The 20,029-nt window shown below is 44.1% G+C and overlaps 1 protein-coding gene across 5 annotated transcripts in view; it reads left to right on the top strand.

The window, feature by feature from the left end:
* NCOA1 (nuclear receptor coactivator 1) overlaps positions 1-20,029 on the top strand; it is a 755,746-nt gene that overhangs the window by 684,413 nt on the left and 51,304 nt on the right. For all 5 annotated transcript variants that reach the window (XM_082251137.1, XM_082251140.1, XM_082251139.1 and 2 more), the window contains one exon: positions 4,350-4,494. In XM_082251137.1, the coding sequence (XP_082107263.1) occupies positions 4,350-4,494 (145 nt within the window). The remainder of the gene's footprint in view (positions 1-4,349; positions 4,495-20,029) is intronic.

Genomic DNA, 20,029 nt, shown 5'->3' with positions numbered 1-20,029 from the left:
TAAAAAGGTTAATTGTGAGCCTATGGAGTGTTTTCTAACTGTGGGGGGAGGGACTTGTGAAATGATCATAGAGACCTGTGATCCTATATAGAAGGATCACAGGCGCTCTCTAATAATTTCAAAGAGAAGAACGGTCAACTGTGTTTACAACAGCAGACCGCCCTTCTCTCTCAGCGGGGAACGATCATGGGTGGCTTGTCCCGTGCATTGGCCGCTGCCTAGTGTGGAGAGAGAGCGCTCCGCTGGGGGGGGGGGGGGGTGGAAGGTACGGCAATTTGCGCAGCCGAGCCAGCCTGCCGCAGTATATATGTGGCGGTCGGCAAGTGGTTAAAAGATGCATTTTATTATTATAACCTATTATTCAAAGTAAATATTTTTTATTTAAAAAAACGTATTTTTATTTTTACAAAATTTTAACATTTAAAGTATTTATTGAAAAAAGGTATTTTATAATTATAAAAAATTAATTCTCGAGGAAAATATTTTTTAATTTGAAAAAAATCTTATTTTGATATTACAAACTATTAATATTCAAGGTAAATATTAAAAACATAAATATACTGTATACTGTATAAGTTTTTTTCTTTAGACGATTACAGTATTTAACATACTGTACTACATTTAAAATTCCCTTAAAAATACAGACAACCTTCTAAGGAAATATTAAAGTATTAGTATGTTGAATAAATGGTCTCAAGAAACTACTGAATATATGGTATACTTATGTTTTTAATAGTTACCTTGATCATTATTATCTTGGAATAATATAATTAAGTTTATCTTCATAAATAAAATTTGTTCATGCAATGGACTTTTCTTGGGTGCTTTAGTCGATTTACCCTTTGTTTTTCTGGAAAGTTATATGTTTGTTTTTTTTGTAACCACTTGCCAACCGGGCCAAAGACAAAAGACGTCTTCGGTTGGAAGTGGAATAGGGAGGTTATGGATGCAGCAATATGCCATTACCCCGATACTGGTTTTTCCACCACCAATTCTCCGGAATATTCACCACTGGATCTCTTTTAGAAGCGGCGGGGTGGGGGGCCCTCCCGCCACGCCACTTCCCGGGGGGGTTCTCAGGCATAGCTGGATGATTGGTAGCCCCGAGAACCGTTCTGTGCGGTTGCGGCGGCTGGTAACATACATGAGCGGAGGAAAGATGGCTTCCGCTCATCTCTATGGTCTAGGGTAGGGTTTCTCAACCAGGGTTCCTCCAGAGGTTGCTAGGGGTTCCTTAACCACTTACCGCAAAGTGACGTAGGGGTACGTCGGGTAACTTTGCGGGGTTATACTGGGATGATGCCTCTAGCTAGAGGCATCATCCCGGTACCGTGGTTTAGTGCCAACTGTCGGCTTTCCGTCGGTAACGACCGATGCGGCTCGGGAGCCACTCAAACGTTACCCGAGTTCCGTGACTTTTAACGGGCCTCCCGTCCCACTGGGAGACCCGAGTACCCAGCCGGCGCGTCCGCCGGCTGGATGGAGTCCCGATCAAAGCCGGAAACGGCTTTGATCGGGTCTCCGATGATGTAACCCGGAGGCGACGTCACTTCCGGGTTACTGTGCTGCAAAAGGCGGCAAATTTAAAAAAACGGCTGTTTTGCATACATGGAAATGTAGTGGAGGGGTTTGGGGTCTTTTAGACCCTCGATCCCTCCGTAAAGAGTACCTGTCACTGCATATTGGTGTCACAAGGGATGTTTACATTGCTTGTGACAGCAATAAAAGTGATCAGATTTTTTTTTTTTAAAAAACCTGTAATAAAGTTAAAAAAATAAATAAAATAAATAGGGGAAAAAAAAGAAATTAGCCGCCACCGTCACCGTTAGCTCGCGCACAAAAAAAAAAACGTATATGGAAGTTGAGCCGTGAATGAAATCGCTGTTCAAACCACACATGTGAGGTATCGCCGCGATCACCAGAGTGTGGGCAATAATTAAAAAAAAAAGAGCTACACTCTAACTCTAAACTGGTAACCGTTAAAAAAATTTAAAGCGTCGCCTATTGAGATTTCTATTGACCGTAGTTTGTCGCCATCCCACGGGTGCGCACAATTTTAAACCATAACATGTTGGGTATCTGTTTACTCGGCGTGACATCATCTTTCACAATATATTAAAAAATGGGCTAACTTTACTGTTTAGTATTTTTTAAATGCAGTGAAATGTGATTTTTCTAAATTTTTCCAAAAAAATGGCGTTTTAAAGACCCCTGCGCAAATACCGCTTGACAAAAAATATTGCAATGACCGCCATTTGATTCTCCAGAGTCTTTGCTAAAATAATATATATAATGTTTGGGGGTTCTAAGTAGTTTTCTATGAAAAAATACTGATTTTAACTTGTAAACAAAAAGTGTCCGAAATAGGGCTGGGGCTTAAGTGGTTAAGCAATGGGCAATTTCTGCCTCTCAGATAAGTTCCCACTGACACCATTGTTCCTTTTAGCTATCTGTAAGGAGGTAATTCTTCCCAATGATGACCAGAGTAAGGAGCATTCTTCCCACTGACTGTCACACTAATGTATCAGGAGTTGTAGATTTTTAATTTTTAGCAGGGGTTTCCCAAGACCAGAAATTTATTTCAAGGGTTCCTCTGTGTTGAAAAGGTTGAAAAAGACTGGTCTAGGAGGACCAGAGAGACTTCATGGGGTCACGTCTGGTTCCAGGCCAAATGTAAACAAGGCCATTTTTTTTTGTAAGCACTAGATCAATTTTAATGTATTTATTTTTTTTTGATCAGATTAATTTTAATTTAAATTTTTTTTTTTTTTTTTTTTTTATCTAATGCTTTACATTGTAGAGGAGAGATTTGGTATTAACCCCAGATCTCTCCATAAGGAGGACCTGTCACTGCTTATTTATATCACAAGGGATGTTTAAATTCCTTGTAATAGGAATAAAAGTGATAAGGAAAAAAAGGAACGTTGAAGGAAAAGTGTAAAAAAAAAAAAAAAACATCTCCTATGAAGATTTTTAGGTACCGTAGATTGCTGCTATTCCATGAGCTTGCGCAATTTCAAAGTATGACGTGTTGGGTATCTATCTACTCATCATCTTTTATATTTTAGAAAAATGGGTTATATATTGGGCTTTGATTTTGTTTAATTCATTAAAGTATATTTTTTTCCAAAAAAATTGCGTTTGAAAAATTGCTGCACAAATACCGTGTGACATAAAAAAAATATATTTTTTTCTCTAGGGTCTCTGCTAAAAAAAAAAATGTGTATAATGTTTGGGGGTTCTAAGTAATTTTCTAGAAATAAAACACAGATTTTTACATCAGAATTGGCCTAGTAAGATATTTTTATTGACATTTTTAATACAAAAAATACAAAAGAAAAACCAAAAAACAAGACAACCGAGCTCAGGGACAAAACCAAAAAATTTTAAGTGAAGAAAAAAAGATTCACAGCCTAGTGTCCCATATAGTCAGTCTAGAATATTCAAGCTAATATCAACAGAAATGTACAGTTGGTGCAACTAGTATCGATCGTCGTGTCATTGAACGAGTCAATTGTGCAATTACATTTCTGGTTCTACAGAGGCACTAGTAAGTCTGTAGTAGTAAGAGGACTGTGTAACCAACGCTGCCGCACTTTCCTAAAGATTTGGGGTTTCCGCCTGAGTTCGAAGGTCAATCTATACAGTGGAAGATTGGAGAGTTATAGGTTTAGGAAGTACGACTGTAAAATTGATTTGGCTACATTCAACTCCTCTTTTTTTGGTTCTAAATCTTATTTTTGTCTTTTTTTATTTCTGTGAAAAGGATAAAATAATGAATACAAGTGGGCTGTTCTTTTGCAGAAAGGCTAGTCCAGAATAGTTGAAAGGATCTTCCCAAACCCTCATGAGCCGTTATACGCCTATTGAAGCCTTCACAAACCACCAAATCCCACCCTAATTTTACTGTCTCCATTGCCTCCAATGTAATTCGCCATAATCTGCCAATTCTTTCAGAAATTTTGGGGAGATGAAAACTCTCAGTTTTGCTCATCCGAAATGTATAGTATACATAATATATATGACAGTATACAATAATGAATAATAAAAAAAAGACGACATACTCTTGTAGGAGAAAATCATGCCACGTAGGGAAAAATAGTCAATATCACCTAGGCTTAGGAAAAGGCATGTTGGGCAGCAATGGAGTAGGTTTTTCAGTTTTAAGAATTTGTTAGTGGGGGAAAAGGGAGAGGAAGAGGAAGGGGGGGGGGGAGAACAGGGTAGGAGAAGAGTAAGAAAAAAAAAGATTGAGATAGTGGAAACTGATAAATCAAGGTCTTGTGGACCACAGAAGGTCACCCAGTCATTCAGATGTTTGAATCATTTCTGTTTTTGTTTTCCTATAGTTCACGGATGAGTTTGAACAGCTGGAACAGTTGTTACCATCTCAGCTACCGGGGTTCGGAGCATCTGAGCGGACAGAAACCGGTTTACCAATGAAGACGGAGATCTTACCTACATCCGCTGCCAGGACACCTTCTGGGCTAAACAGTATGTGTAGCTTGTTGCCAAAGAATCAGTCTAACCTGAAAGTAATATTTAAGTTTTAGAACTTTATATAATTTACAGTAGAACCTCCATTTGCTGTTTTGGACTTTGTTGGGGAAGATGTCCTGGTGGAGAAACCTCAGGTGACCACTGGGACAGGATGTGACCACAAATCCAGCAGCAGACATCTGATGAATCTTTTAACCCTACCCCATATACCTTGCTCTTAGTGTGGCCAAAGAGTCAGGCCAACCTGAAAGTAATATTTAGGTTTTAGTACTTTTTATTTGTTGTTTTTAGATAGAGTGGGGAAGAGTTAAGCCCCGTACACACGATAAGAAATTCGACCGGGAAATTTCGTCCGACGACCAATCTGCCGATTTTCAACTTGTTAGTATGGTGCTTCCGACAACCGACTCCGACTTTCCGGCCAAAAAAATTCTGGTGTGCAGGCTATATAATTTTTGTCGTCCGTCAACACACGTCCGATTTTCGTCTCATTAGTACAGATTTCGACGGGGAAAAATCTTATGAGCAAGACTAGGCATGCTCAAAGATGACAGAACACATAGAAAGCAATCCAACACATGACATCACTTCTAAAATAGAATTCTGTCGTACGGGATAATTCGTGTGCAGTCTAGAGCACATTCCAACCAACAGACACGACTCTGGACAAAAGACGGAAGACCGGTCGGCGGAAATTCGTTGCGTGTGTACGAGGCTTTAGAACCTCCATTTTTATTGCTGTCCTAGACTCTGTTTTGAAAGATGTCCTGTTGGAAAGACCTCAGTTGTCCACTTGGACAGGATGTGACCACAAATCCAGAAGCAGACATCTTATGGATGTTCTAACCCTTCCCCACTTTTTTCAAAACCTTTTTGCAGAACCGCCATTTGTATTGCCATCTTGGACTGTTAGGAAAGATGTCCTGTTGGAAAGACGTCAAGTGACCACTTAGACAGGATGTGACCACAAATCAAGTAGCAGACATCTGATGGATGTTCTAACCCTACACCATATACTTTGTTCTTAGTGTGGGCAAAGATTAATGCCAACCTGAAAGTAATATTTAGTATTTTTTCCAATAAATATTTAGGTTTTAGTACTTTTTATGGTTTACGTTGTTTTTGGATAGAGTGGGGAGGAGTTAGAACCTCCATTTTTATTGCCGTCTTGGTCTCTATTGGGAAAGACGGCCTGTTAGAAATACCTCAGGTGACCACTGGGACAGATTGTGACCACAAATCCCAGAGCAGACGTGATGGATATTCTAACCCTACACCATAAACTATGTTCTTAGTGTGACCTAAGAGTCAGGCCAACCTGAAACTAATATTAAAGTTTTAGGACTTTTTAAGAGACCTCAAGTGACCGCTGGGACAGGATGTGACCACAAATCCAGCAGCAGACATCTAAAGGATGTTCTATCCCTCCCTTTCTTTATCAAAAAAATGTTTTGCTTCTGTCCTAAATATGAAGCAATGTCAGAGTGAATGACTATGGAACTGTCCATGTAATGGTAAGGCCAGTGGCGGAGCCATGTCACAAGCTCCATGCTTCATTATCCTATTTTGATTGAATTTTTAGACGGTGAGTTTTCCATCTAAAGAGACCACTCTGTAAAAAATAGAGGAGACAGAGGGGATCACATTACAGCTTTCAAAGGAAAAACAACTCCTCTTGCAGCCTTGTCTTCACTCTCAAGGTTTATTTAATACATGTTGGTCCTCATAAATCTTCCCCCTTTCCACCATGATCTACAGACTATAGGGGTCTGTTGTTCTATCTCACATTGATTTGTCTGAGTGACCTGCTAAGAGGCCTGAACATTAATACTAATTTTGTCCTGACTTTGGAGGACAAGGCTGATGGATGACCCAGATGGGAGGTGGATGCTGCTGATATATGATATTGACTGAGCCGAAGGCTGCGCTCTTTTTCACCCTTCCAGTCATTGCTCCGTCCCCCTTACGAGTCATAATTCTCCAGCACAACATGGAGATATTTACTGTCTGTTTTTGTTCAGGGTCCTTGCCTGCAGTTTACTGGTATTGTCATTACTGTTGGACATAGAGTGAATTATGAAAACCACACTAAACAAACCAAAAGTACATTTTCTTTACTGGGCTTTTGGCAAAGAAACCTTTTTGCAAAGTCTTCGCTGAAGACCATTTTGTATGTTTGCTAGCTGTTCGTTATTTTCCTAGTGCTATTTTAACAAACACATTTGCAGATTCTTCCCCTAGTAGCTGGCTGTATGTAGGACCGAGGGCCTTGAGGAAGGGAAACAGAGGTAAAACTAGTTACCTAGTAGCTGGCTGTATGTAGGACCGAGGGCCTTGAGGAAGGGAAACGGAGGTAAAACTAGTTACCTAGTAGCTGGCTGTATGTAGGACCGAGGGCCTTGAGGAAGGGAAACAGAGGTAAAACTAGTTACAGCAAAAGCTAGTTAGGAGGATAATGTTGACATTGGTGTTGCCAGTCTTAGAGAATTGCTTCTCTGTGGCCCCTTTCCTTCCATCGTAATGAAGTCATGTTCCCGAAATTGGAAAAAGTATTTCTCCATTTAGGAGAAAGGATGGTGGTTGTTGAGAAGAGCAGAAGTTCTGAAGGGGTTGTCAAGAGAGTAATGCCTCGTACACACGCAACGATTATCGGCCGACCGATCATCTGACTTTTGTCCAGAGTGGTGTTGTGTTGGTTGGAATGTGCCTAGACTGCACACGAATTTTCTCGGCCAACAAAAATCAACTTCAGAAGTGATGTCATGTGCTGGTTTACTTTCCGTGTGTTTTTTGTTCTCTGAGCATGCCCAGTCTTGCTCATCAGATTTTTGTCTGCCGAAATCTGTACTGACTGACGGAAAATCGGCCGTTGTGTTGACGGCCAACAAAAATTTTATAGCCTGCACACCAGATTTTTTTCGGCCGAAAAGTCGGAGTCGGTTGTCGAAAGCATCACGGCCAATAATCGATGCGTGTGTACGAGGCATAAGACCTCTTCCATGGCTGAAGGAATTGTCAAGAAAGTAAGACCTCTTCCTCAGCTGAAGGAGTTGTTAAGAAAGTGAGACCTCTTCCATGGCTGGGTCCTAAAATTAGGCCTGCCAAGTGAGCAGCAAGTTCCCCCTGGGGGAACATGTGATTGGTGTCATGTGAACCCAGGAATTACTTTGAGCTGGGGAAATTTCTCAAGACCAGTGATTAGATTACATAGACTTGCATCAACCACATTCTGGTGGTGTATTGAGGCTAACTTACATTTTGGATCTGCTGATCATGACTTGTTTTCCTGCAATTAAAAAGGTTCTGCAACGAGAAGACGATGTGGTCTTGGTTTTACATCAATCCAGCCGTGCTATAGATTGTAGGGGACATTTGAGGTTGGGGTTAGTCTTCCAGGGTTGTGTAGGGACCAATGCAAGATGCCAGATGGTACCAAAAGAAATTGTGAACCTAGCCTCTGATGCCCTATTTCAGTTACATAAGGGTGGGACAATTGCCAATGTACAGTATACCTTAATTTATCAGCATGTTCTGTGGAGATGAGGATGATAAAATATTAAAAGGAAATGCCGGGGAAAGAAATAGTTATTCTGAAATACACCTTTGTGTATGCCCCTCCCACTTAACCTATGCCCTCTGGGAAATCATTTAGAGGTCAAAAGGGGGCAACTCTCCACCTGCCCCTCCTACAAATAGCTACAACAGCTTTTCACATCAACATGTGGGCAGTTCCTTTGTTCCTGTACTTCAGTGAAGGTCAGGGACTTTTCTTGAAGGGATGGTTGGATTCAATATTCTTTCACATATTTCCCCCTCTTCCAGTAGAAGGGACCAGTGATCAGAAGTTTTTCTCTTTGTTATATGCTGCTCAGGGGACCAGTAAAGCACCTGTCCCTCATTATGCAAGGCTTTAGAACCCTGTGAGGACCATGGGACCAGGAAGTGACATGGGCACCACAGACCAGACTTCCCACACTACTGACTAGTAAAAAAGATGACTTGGAACCCAGTTGACACATGACCGGAGTTTTAGGTACAAAATTGGGGCTGTTGGGTTATAAAAAATATAGAATAGGTACAGGAAAGTGTTCTAGAAAAGGAATTGATTTTCCTTCTTGAAGATGAGCTTTGCACATGTGGTTAAGCGTGTAGGCAAGTTCAGTCTGTTTTCTACACTACAAATGGCGCTCGTCCATGATGGGGGAGGAAGTCAATAGGAACCTGATTCCTCCATGGTTTCCTCAGTCACAGGGAGGCAGCTATCCAAATGATTGCTGGAACCCCATGTGACTTTGGTGGCAATCTCAGGCAATTTAAGACCCTAGCTCCCAGGTTTGCTGTACATTTGGCGAGTGGCTAGTGCAGGGACAGGTCCCCCGTTGGACAGGGACAGTACTTAGAGCGGAAGGAAGGTTTTGGAGGAGTAGGGAAAGTGCAGGGACCACGCCAACCCTCAGGAAAGCCTACACTGTGGGTACAGACCTGCCAGGCCTCACTATACTGCTCGCGGCAGACACTTTCGGCATCTTTGAGTCTCCAGTCTACTGTCCCCTCACTGTTGCACCTTGTAAGTGTTCCAGGCCGGGTTGCCTCCCTGCTAGGCCTGTTGTGTACTGCTGAACTTTGGCTACCAAATATTCCTGTTATTGCACTTGGACTCCCTGTGCTTTCTGCCCGCCACATCACGCTGCACCTACCCACAAGCCAATACACTGCGCCCCGTTCTCCTCTTTTGTAGGATACATACCAGTACATCTGTAATGGCTCTTTTCCACTGCATGGAACCGAACGGTTCGGCTCGCTTTTGTGCTTTTCCACTGCTGGTACCACATGGTACGGTGTAGGAACGGTTCGGTACGGCACGGCGGCGCTTTTCCACTGCATGGAACCGAACGGTACGGCTCTCAAAAACAGTACCACCTCGATTGTGGTTCCAAGAGGTACAATATCCGGTACCATATCCTACATTCCTTTGCATGCAGTCACTACTAGCCACTGATTGGTCAGAGAATCGTTGTTATCCCACCCACTTAACTTTAGTACTACTTTAGTGGAAAAGCAAACCATACCGTACCGTACCGAACCGCTCCAACACCGTACCATGCAGTACCAGCAGTGGAAAAGCAAACCCGGGCCAAACAGGGCCATGCAGGGCCGAGTAGAGACGAGCCGGTACTTGCAGTGTAAAAGTGCCATAGGTGTACCATACAGTTCCTTTTGGTAGCATCCAGCTATCAGTTAAAGAGGATCGCCCTACAGCACATGCAAAACTTTTCCATGTACCAGGACTCGTTGGGGTCATCAAGGACTAAAGCCAGAATTCATATGTTTGCAATGCCAGTTGGAGATAATCAAGGGATCCTGAACTGAATTTCTTTAATGCTCTCCTGTTAAAAATTTTTCCTACATCTGGTTTTCGGCGGGCCAGTTCCTCTTTTATAATATCAAGCCGCGCTTTCTTATTCTCTGCAGGGAAAAGTAAATTCCTCCCATCACATTGCCGAGATTCTAAATTTATTAAAAAAAAGAAAAATGAATGTTACTTACTGTATATTCTAATTTGTTTTCAGAAATCCGATGCAGTCATATCCTGGTTTTCAGTCTTAAATAAACAAACATTAGGATTTGCGGAGGCTGAAATGTTATACAGAGTTACAGAAATTAGCAGTGAAAGGAGCAATCGTGTATGGAAGGCAAATATTTTCAGAGGACATCGCAATGGTCTTCTGTGCAGTGTTTATCACACGCCGGCGTCAAAGGAAGATTTGATTACTGCTATAGACCAAAAGGACACTGGAGATTTAAGTCATCGACTTGTACAATTCTCTGCTGTGTGCCGTTTAGGTCTAGCAACACTGCCAGCTCCTTGTGAGCAGGTAGTCCGCCTCTCTCTTTAGTATTCAATAGTTTTTATTACGTTTTTACAAAACAGTGAAACAACAGAAAGGGGTAGCATACAGAAAAGTGCCACACACCACAACAGTGCGTGCAAGCATATAAAACAGTAGCACAGCGGTATCAGATAATGCAACAGTGAGATACATAATATTGCAATACACGAGGTCCCGTAGCTGTGCTGCTTCAAAGGAGGCATGTTCAGAGTTCATAAGACCAACTAAACCGGAGGACAAACAGGCAAGCAAGGGCCCCATCCCCACCCCAGACACCCCAAATGGGTACAAACTGTCCGTGGCAGGGCGTAGCCCCCCCCCCTCCCAGACCCCCACCATCCCCCAAACCCCTCCCAGAAGAAGAACTAGTGTGCAGACCTTACCAATAGACATGGGTTGTATAGCGGATATTGGGGCCTGGGTTGGGATTTTAACAACCCAGGCCCCAATATCCGCTATACCCCCTTTAGTTATTTGACTAGGGATGAGGTACCTGAGGATTTTACATATTATCATATGAGCTAATTTTGCATCAATAGACATGGGTTGCGTAGCAACAAAAGAATAAACTGGCGGTCACCCTCAAGTGACCAGTAAGGCACAGACCCATAATTTGGGAACCAGAGCAGATATCGCCTCTCCCACATCCAGACCCCCGAAAGAGAGAGAGAACAAAAAGAAGAGAGACAAAACAAAAAAAAAAAAAAAGGGGGGGAAGAATAAAGACCCACACTGTGATGGGTAAAGAAAAGGAAAAAAGAACAGAAGAAGATGAACAGGACAAACAAACAAAACGTCCCCCTGCCGGAACCCCTCCCACCCCACCACGGCTACGGAGCCTGTAAATACGCGATCCAGGGATTCCATACCCGATCAAATTTACGTTGCCTATCCAAACGAATGCTAGCCAACTTTTCATTTAGCATAATCCACGACATTTTGTGTTTCACCTGCCGGATATTGAGTCCAGGCATCTTCCAAGCATGCGCTATAGTAATTTTTGCCGCCAGGAGAATAAAAAATATAAGGGAGCGTGTATGTTTCGGTATCTCAACTGGCAAATCTGAAAATAGCACTGTCTTGGCATCCCTACCGATTCTCTGACCCGTCGCCGAGTGTATCAGGTTAATCACCCTGATCCAGTAGAGCTGGACATTCGGACAACTCCACCACAGATGATACATATCCCCGTTCTGCCCACGTCCACCACTCTCTTTAGACGTTCAAGTTAAAAATGGCTGCCTTAGGTTTAAATTTGTAATGATAGCGATTTAGGTTACAGAATGGCTGCCTTAACGTAAAAGTAAAGGCAAAACTTTTTATTTTTACGTTTTAGGAGTGAAGAGGGATTAGAACAGTTGCCAGGTTTTTATTGCTGTTAGCGAGTTTACTCTCTCCATTTGTCTTGGGGACTGGTATCACCAAAAACGAAAGTGAAAGAAAATCCAGAATTTTGCGTGGTCACCAGAACAGGAGAGGATATCTTCCAGTGGGGACACTAGTTCTGGTGACTACCAGGGATTCCCTCACTTTGGAAATATTACCTTTCATTTCCTGTTGTGGCTGTGGCACTGGAAGTGAAGGAAAATCTTCCCAATGGGAGACAGATGGGTTATAACTCTTTCTTACTTATGCCACCAGTTCTTCTTTAAGTTTGGTTTGATGGTCTGTCTTATGGTAGCAGTTGAAGTTACAAAACAGCTGCTTTAAATTTGAATGGGTGGTCCAACTTTTGTTAGAAGTCCAGGCTACAGAATGACTATCTTAGGTTTTAATTGGTAGTCCATCTTGCGCTTAGATGTTCAGGTTACAAATTCATTGTCTTGCATTTGACTTAATGGTCCACCTTGCGTTAGCAGTTCAGATTAAAAATTGACTGTCTTAGGTTTACCCTTCTTAATGGAACACTAACGGTTCAGGTTATAAAATAGCTGCTTTCAGTTATCACTTCAAAAAGTGCCACGTGGCTGTACAGATACTGCATTTTTACCACATGGAGATGTGGAAATGTGTCTAAACTAGTGATCGACCGATATCGTTTTTTTACCGCCGATGCCGATTTTTTTAGTCATCGCATATCGGTATCGGCCGATATTTTCGGACATAACATTTTTTATTTTTTATTTTTTTATGTCTACAGGTACTGTGGTGGAGGGATCTGGGGGTCTAAAAGACTTCAAACCCCTCCTCTGCACTTAAAAGCATTCAAAACGCCAAGTTTGGCTGTTTTGAATGCTGTAGGTTTTTGAATTCGGCGCCGCCAGTACCCGGAAGTGATGTCATGTCATGACATCACTTCCGGGTACTCGGTGGCGCCGAATTCAAAGAAATGGAGACCCGGTCAGACAGCGGCGGTTAAGGTAGGATGCCCGGGTCTCCCGGTGGGACAGGAGACCCAGGTGAGCCACGGAAGGCGTCCCCCCACCCTCCCCCTCCTTGGAATGACAGCCGAACGGTTTCTCAGCCGCATCGGTTGTCATTACAAGACAGCCGACCGTTGGCTATGGACACCGGTACCGGGGTGATGCCTCTAGCTGCAGGCATCACCCTGATACATGCACTTTCCCGAAATATCGGCAATATCTGTAAATCAAAAGGCCGATTCCGATATATCGGGGAAAGTGCATATCGGCCCTCGATACATCGGCTTTGCCGATAATTGGTCGATCACTAGTCTAAACTTGCTTAAATGCGACAGATGCAAATTTTTCTATACACATTTAAACACATTAAACACAGCGTACATAAATGCATCTAAGCGTGTGCTTTTTTTTCTGCCAGCAGGAACCTTAATACCCTTCCGAAAAACAGAAATATCCATGTTTGACCTAACCTCACATAGTCTAAAAATACTTGTCCTTACCTTGAGTACCAGGAAGATATTAGACTAAAAAACCCTCTTGAGGGCATACACCATTAAAAGAACTTCTTGTATAACTCTAATGACCATCCTCCTAAAAAAGGGAAGAGGTTAGGCAAATTTCCGAAAGGCTGAAGGTCTTCAGGTGGGTGGTTGTTACCTCAGCTTACCCTCAACTATACTTCAGGTCAAACCCCTTCACCCAATGCCAAAGTAGCCAACCCAGATGCCACTTCATGCTTTCTTGATACTAAGGGTCGCATCTCCTTTGCTCTACCTTTGTACAACGAAGTTAGGTATATATGGTTGACTGCTAAAGTATGCCTTATACCCTTTGCCATAAGCTATTCTCCTACCCTCTTGTTTTTTTCTATGATCTTTTCTGTATAATTGCTGATACATCTATCCCAGCCTTATTTAACCAGGGTACCTTCTGGGTTCTTCAGGGTTGCCTTGGCCAAACGCCTAAAAGTTTCCCCAAATTGCCCGAAAATTACCCATAAGCCAGCAAGTGGATCAACCCTGCCTTTTTGTTACACAAAACCATAGGTTTTTATTGTGCAGCATTACAACCAGCCACCAGTGTCCTAAAAATTGATGACCGCATCTGTTGATTAGGAGCACATTGGGGGCTCCATGTTGGGTGCCCCTCTCTGGAGCTATGCCCTCTCTTGGAAGCAGCCTGAGAATCAATGACCTTCCACACTATATGTTCTCCAGGCAAAGCCTGGGAATCAAAGATTGGACCTGTTTGGAGTTACACCTTCCCTAAACAGCAGCCTGGGAGGCAAGGATCTTCCTCCACTACATCCTCTACAGGCAAAGCCTATGAGCCAAAGATTAAATCTCCACCACTAAATCCTCTCTAGGCAAAGCCTGGAAGTAAAGATTGAACCTCTCTGAAGTTACACCTTCCCCAAACAGCAGCCTGGGGGTGGGGGGGGGGGGGTCATTCTATCACTAATATTTCTCCATACAAAGCCTGGGAGGCAAAGACTGTACCTCTTTGGAGATACGCCTTCTCTAGACAGCAGGATGGGAAGCAAGGACCTTCCATCACTACATGGTCTCAAGGTAAAGCCTGGGAGGCAAAGATTGGACTTCTCTGGAGTTACACCTTCCCATAACAGCAGCCTAAGGGAGGCAAGGATCTTCCTCGATCGCATCCTCTCCAGACAAAACCTGGAAGGGGGGGGGGCAAAGATTAGACCTCCAACACTAAATCCTCTGCAGGTTAAGCCTAGAAAGCAAAGATAGAATTTCTCTGAAGTTACACCTTCCCCAAACAGCAGCCCGGGGGTGGGGGGGGGGGGGGGGGGTTATTCCGCCACTAATATTTCTCCATGCAAAGCCTGGGAGGCAAAGACTGTACTTCTCTGGAGATACACCCTCTCTAGACAGCAGCATGAGAGTCGAGGACTTTCCACCTCTACATGCTCTCCAGGTAAAGCCTAGTAAACAAAGATTGGACCTGTGACGAGACCCTTGCTCGCTCGCTTCCGCTCTCCCGACACTCCTCTGCTACCAGTGAGTCAGCTTGCAGATCACAATGTCTGATGGTTTGCTCATCCCAGGCTCCGGGATCTGAACTACAGCTATGTGCCGTTCGGAATCCATTAGAACAAACACCAGGCAGGCTGTATGTAAGTTCAAACAGGAAGACAATTTATTGGAAGTACACAACACACTTTTATACAGAATTTGGAACATCCCGCCCCCAACAACCGCTTTCCCATTGGTCAATTGCAAAGTACATGCAGTTCTCCTTCAGGTCCTCCTTAGCCATGCAAATGAGGACTTGAAAATGAGTCAGCAGGGATTGGTCCGATAGCTTGATTAGAAGGACTGTTATGTGTAATGAAACAGAAGCCCCCAGGGGGCAATCAATGTACACAATAGCCAGACACAGAACAATGGGAGGTCATCAGCACTCAACAATGAGACGGGCAATCCACATTCCCTCCCAATACACAAACAAAAGGAAAGCCTCTCTGACACTGAAAGATATGTAACACACACAGCACTCAGGAATCACAGACCTCATGGCAAATGGGAACAAATCTCAATATTTCTACATGGAGACATTGTTGACAAATATGAAGCAATACAAACCATCACCCATCTGTCCTTAAATTCCAGTGACGGTGAACACCGTCACAGGACCTCTCTGGGGTTACACCCTCCCTAGAGAGCAGCCTTGGAGGCAAGGACCCTCCAAACTATATCCTTACCAGCCAAAGAGTGGACCTCCCCTAATATACTTCATCTCTAGACAGCATCTGGTAGGCAAAGAGTAGACTTTCACAACTACATCCTCTTCAATCAAATCCTTTGAGGGAAAGAACCTTCTAGAAGGTCTCTTCAAATATGTATCCACTGTGAACATTCAGCTATTGGGCAATACAGAGTAAATATTCTAGCCCAATACATTATATTTTCCCACCCTACCTAACGGGAACTCAACGATAGCAGACAGAAGTAAACAATGTACTTGGGTGTAGGAGAAACCCAAAAAACCCAGATAACATAAAGAAAGCTCAAGCCATTACCCATGGCATCCGGTCCGATATTCTCCTGATTATTCCTCCTGTGTGGGTCAGAGAATGAAAGGGAATCGGATTATTCAGTTGGGTGAATGCATTGCCTCCCCAACACTTTTAATAAAGGAGGCTCCTTAGGTTTTCCAGCTGTGAAATTGTCCTCCTTGGTCATTGACGGGTTAATATATTTGATATAAAAATCTTAACTGGTGGGAATAAGCAGGGAGGAATGTCAGAAGAATTTTAGGCAAGTTTTTTCATGCTCGGAGGGGTAGAGAAAGTTTTGGGCTTCTTCCAAATTCAGCGCAACCTGCAGAAACACTAAACAGTTTTCTCTTATTTTTTTTTTCTTAAAGGGAAGTGTCTGTGTTGCCTATACCAACCAAGGCAGCTGTAAAACTGACGCAGGTGGTTATTGACAACACAAGGTTATTTTTTTTAGACACTTTTTATATTTTAAACCTTTATATTTGAAGTTTATGTAATTCTGAAATCTATTTTTTGGTATGCATCATGCCTTACTATATCGTTTCCTTAACCACTTCAATACCGACGTGTTTCACCCCCTTCCTGTCCAAGCCATTTATCAGTGATAGTTTGGCTGACAATTACTTGGTCACGCAACACTCTACCCAACAGAATTTGTTATCCTTTTTTGGGGGGATGGATAGGGATTCGTTTTGGTGGTATTTAACCTGTTCCTGTCTGGTCTATTGCATAATGACGCAGATGGGCTGCAGAGCCACGATCTGTCATCAGCTGTGTCCAATGGACACAGCCGATGACTGAACACTGTATCGGCCCTCTGCCGGTACCATGTGACTGCTAAACCAATCACAGCAGGTCACAAGACAGTCGTAAACAATGGATGGCTTAATATCAAGCCATCCATTGTATACAATTGTGTTGCTAGCTGTGATTGGTCACTGTGATCACATGGTACAGACTGGGCCAATCACAGCCCATCTGTGCCATGGGATTAGCTTTGACCAATCACAGCTAATCACAACAAAAACTGAATGAATCGATTTTATTCAGTAAAATGCTTGCATATAGCAATTCAATTTATTTCTATATGCAAACATAATGTGTAAAAAATATAAATATATATATATATATATTGATCACTTGTTCCAATGTTACTATGGTAACATCATATTGATCTGGTCAAAGTGTGTTTCATAAAAAAAAATGTGATTTTTTTTTTTTTTCGTCAGTCCCTGATTACCGCCTCACCCATGTTTTTATTTATTTTTTTTTAATTTCTTCATTTTCCAAAAACTTTTGACAAAGAATGACAACTTCACAAAACTCCCCATGCCTCTTACTAAATACCATGAACTGTCTACTGTCTAAAAAGGCATAATTTGGGGTACTATCCTGACATTTTTGGGGCTCAAGAAATTAGATGAGCCATCAGTACATCAGGTTTGACCCATTTTCAGATACTGTATATACCATAGTTTATGGACCCTTTCCTATAGCGTTAATTAGTGATCGACCGATATTGTTTTTTTATTACCGATATTTTGGTCATCGCATATCGGTATCAGCCGATATTGGCCGATATTTTTGTACATTAAAAAGGTGTTTTTTTTTTTTTTTTTTGACAGGTATTCTTGTGGAGGGATCTGGGGGTCTAAAAGACCCCAAACCTCTCCTCTGCACTTAAAAACATTCAAAACGCCAAGTTTGGCTGTTTTGAATGCTGTCATTCTTTTGAATTTGGCACAGAGTACCCGGAAATTATGTCATGACATAATTTCCAGGTTTTTACATGGAGGCCCGATCAGAGCCGAATGCGGCTTTGATCGGGTCTTCTTTTCAGTGGCCGTGCAGGCTGGTTGCCCGGGTCTCCCGTCCCACCGGCAAGCCGCCGAAGGTGGCGGGAGGGGGGGGCTACGTCCCCTACCGCTCTTTGTAATGACAGCCGAGCAGCTTGCCATTACAAGACAGTTGACCGTCGGCTATGGATGCCGGTACCGGGGTGTTGCCTCTTTTCGGTGGCCGTGCAGGCTGGTTGCCCGGGTCTCCCGGTGGGACGGGAGACCCGGGCGAGCCGCGGAAGGTGGCGGGAGGGGGGGGGACATCCCCTACCGCTCCTTGTAATGACAGCCAAGCTGCTTTTCAGCCACATCGATTGACATTATAAAACAGCTGACCGTCGGCTATTGACGCCGGTACCGGGGTGATGCCTCTTTTCGGTGGCCGTGCAGGCTGGTTGCCCGGGTCTCCCGGTGGGACTGGAGACCCGGGCGAGCCGTGGAAGGTGGCGGGAGGGGGGGGACATCACTTCCGGGTTTTTACATGGAGACCCGATCAGAGCCGAATGCGGCTTTGATCGGGTCTCCTTTTCGGTGGCCGTGCAGGCTGGTTGCCCGGGTCTCCCGTCCCACTGGCAAGCCGCGGAAGGTGGCGGGAGGGGGGGGCTACGTCCCCTACCGCTCCTTGTAATGACAGCCGAGCAGCTTGCCATTACAAGACAGTTGACCGTCGGCTATGGATGCCGGTACCGGGGTGTTGCCTCTTTTCGGTGGCCGTGCAGGCTGGTTGCCCGGGTCTCCCGGTGGGACGGGAGACCCGGGCGAGCCGCGGAAGGTGGCGGGAGGGGGGGGGACATCCCCTACCGCTCCTTGTAATGACAGCCAAGCGGCTTTTCAGCCGCATCGGTTGACATTATAAGACAGCTGACCGTCGGCTATGGACGCCGGTACCGGGGTGATGCCTCTTTTCGGTGGCCGTGCAGGCTGGTTGCCCGGGTCTCCCGGTGGGACTGGAGACCCGGGCGAGCCGCGGAAGGTGGCGGGAGGGGGGGGGACATCACTTCCGGGTTTTTACATGGAGACCCGATCAGAGCCGAATGCGGCTTTGATCGGGTCTCCTTTTCGGTGGCCGTGCAGGCTGGTTGCCCGGGTCTCCCGGTGGGACGGGAGACCCGGGCGAGCCGCGGAAGGTGGCGGGAGGGGGGGACATCCCCTACCGCTCCTTGTAATGACAGCCAAGCGGCTTTTCAGCCGCATCGATTGACATTACAAGACAGCTGACCATCGGCTATGGACGCCGGTACCGGGGTGATGCCTCTAGCTGCAGGCATCACTCCAGTAAAAGCACTTTCCTGAAATATCGGTAATATCGGTAACCTCAGGGGCCAATTCCGATATATCAGGGAAAGTGCATATCGCCCCCCCATATATCGGCGATCCCTAGCCTTAATAATATACACTGATTTGGTTTATTTTCACCAAAGAAATGGAGCAGAATACATTTTGGCCTAAATTCATAAAGAAAGATTATTTATTTGCAAAATTTTATAACAGAAACAAAGAAAAACATTTTTTTTCCAAAATTTTTGGTCTTTTTTCATTTATTTAGAAAAAAAACAGTGGTGAATAAATAACACAAAAAGAAAGCTCTATTTGTGTGAACAAAATAATAAAAATTTAGTTTGGGTACAGTGTTGCATGACCGCGCAATTGTCATTCAAAATGTGACAGAGCTGCATTGAAAATTCTGAAAATTGGCCTGGGCAGGAAGGGGGTAAATGAGCCGCTTTGATGCCCCATAAAAAGGCTGCACCGCCTCTGCTACAGACATGCCTAAGGGATTCCTGGTGAAGAGAGGTAAAAAGTCCCTGCCGCTGACCTACTGAGTGCAGGTTGAAGACAAGGACCGAGGGTAGGACCCAGCATGGAATGGTGTACACTGTGTCTGCGCAGAGCCCAATTTATTGCCCCACTGGAGACTCTCCTCCCCCCCGGCCAGCCCCAAACAAGCTGTCCCAGCTCCCCCCAACTGCCTCCCGCTGGCCAGGTCGGGAACCAGGATTCTGCCGGTGAGTAGAGAGTACCGGGAATGGAGCTTCAGCCTGGAATGAGGGTCATGAGGAGGGCAGGAAGAGGGCGAGTTGGAGTGGGGCCGATTCGCTGCACCATGGGCCTTTGGTTTGTACTTGCCCCCTGGGCTGAAAGTTGCCAGTCTGCCCCTGTCCTTTATCAATGGAAAAAAGTAAACTAACACTAAAATGATACGACCCGACCAAGACTTTTTGGAGTAAAAATGGGCCACAGTAGCCATTTATTAACATTAAACAACATATCAACATTTCTTAGAACAGAAATATAGAACAATAGCAATAAAGACTTCAGGTTGCCGATCCTTGGAGGCACTACCAAACCAACACAAAATTTGTATCTGTGGAACCACTTGAAGGTCCTCAGCTGCAGAACATGGCTCGAGGA

This window comes from Pelophylax lessonae (assembly GCF_965119305.1).
Source record: "Pelophylax lessonae genome assembly, chromosome: 3".
NCBI lineage: Eukaryota > Metazoa > Chordata > Amphibia > Anura > Ranidae > Pelophylax > Pelophylax lessonae.
Note: the sequence above shows the minus strand (reverse complement) of the source record. Positions and strands in the feature narration are given on the sequence as shown.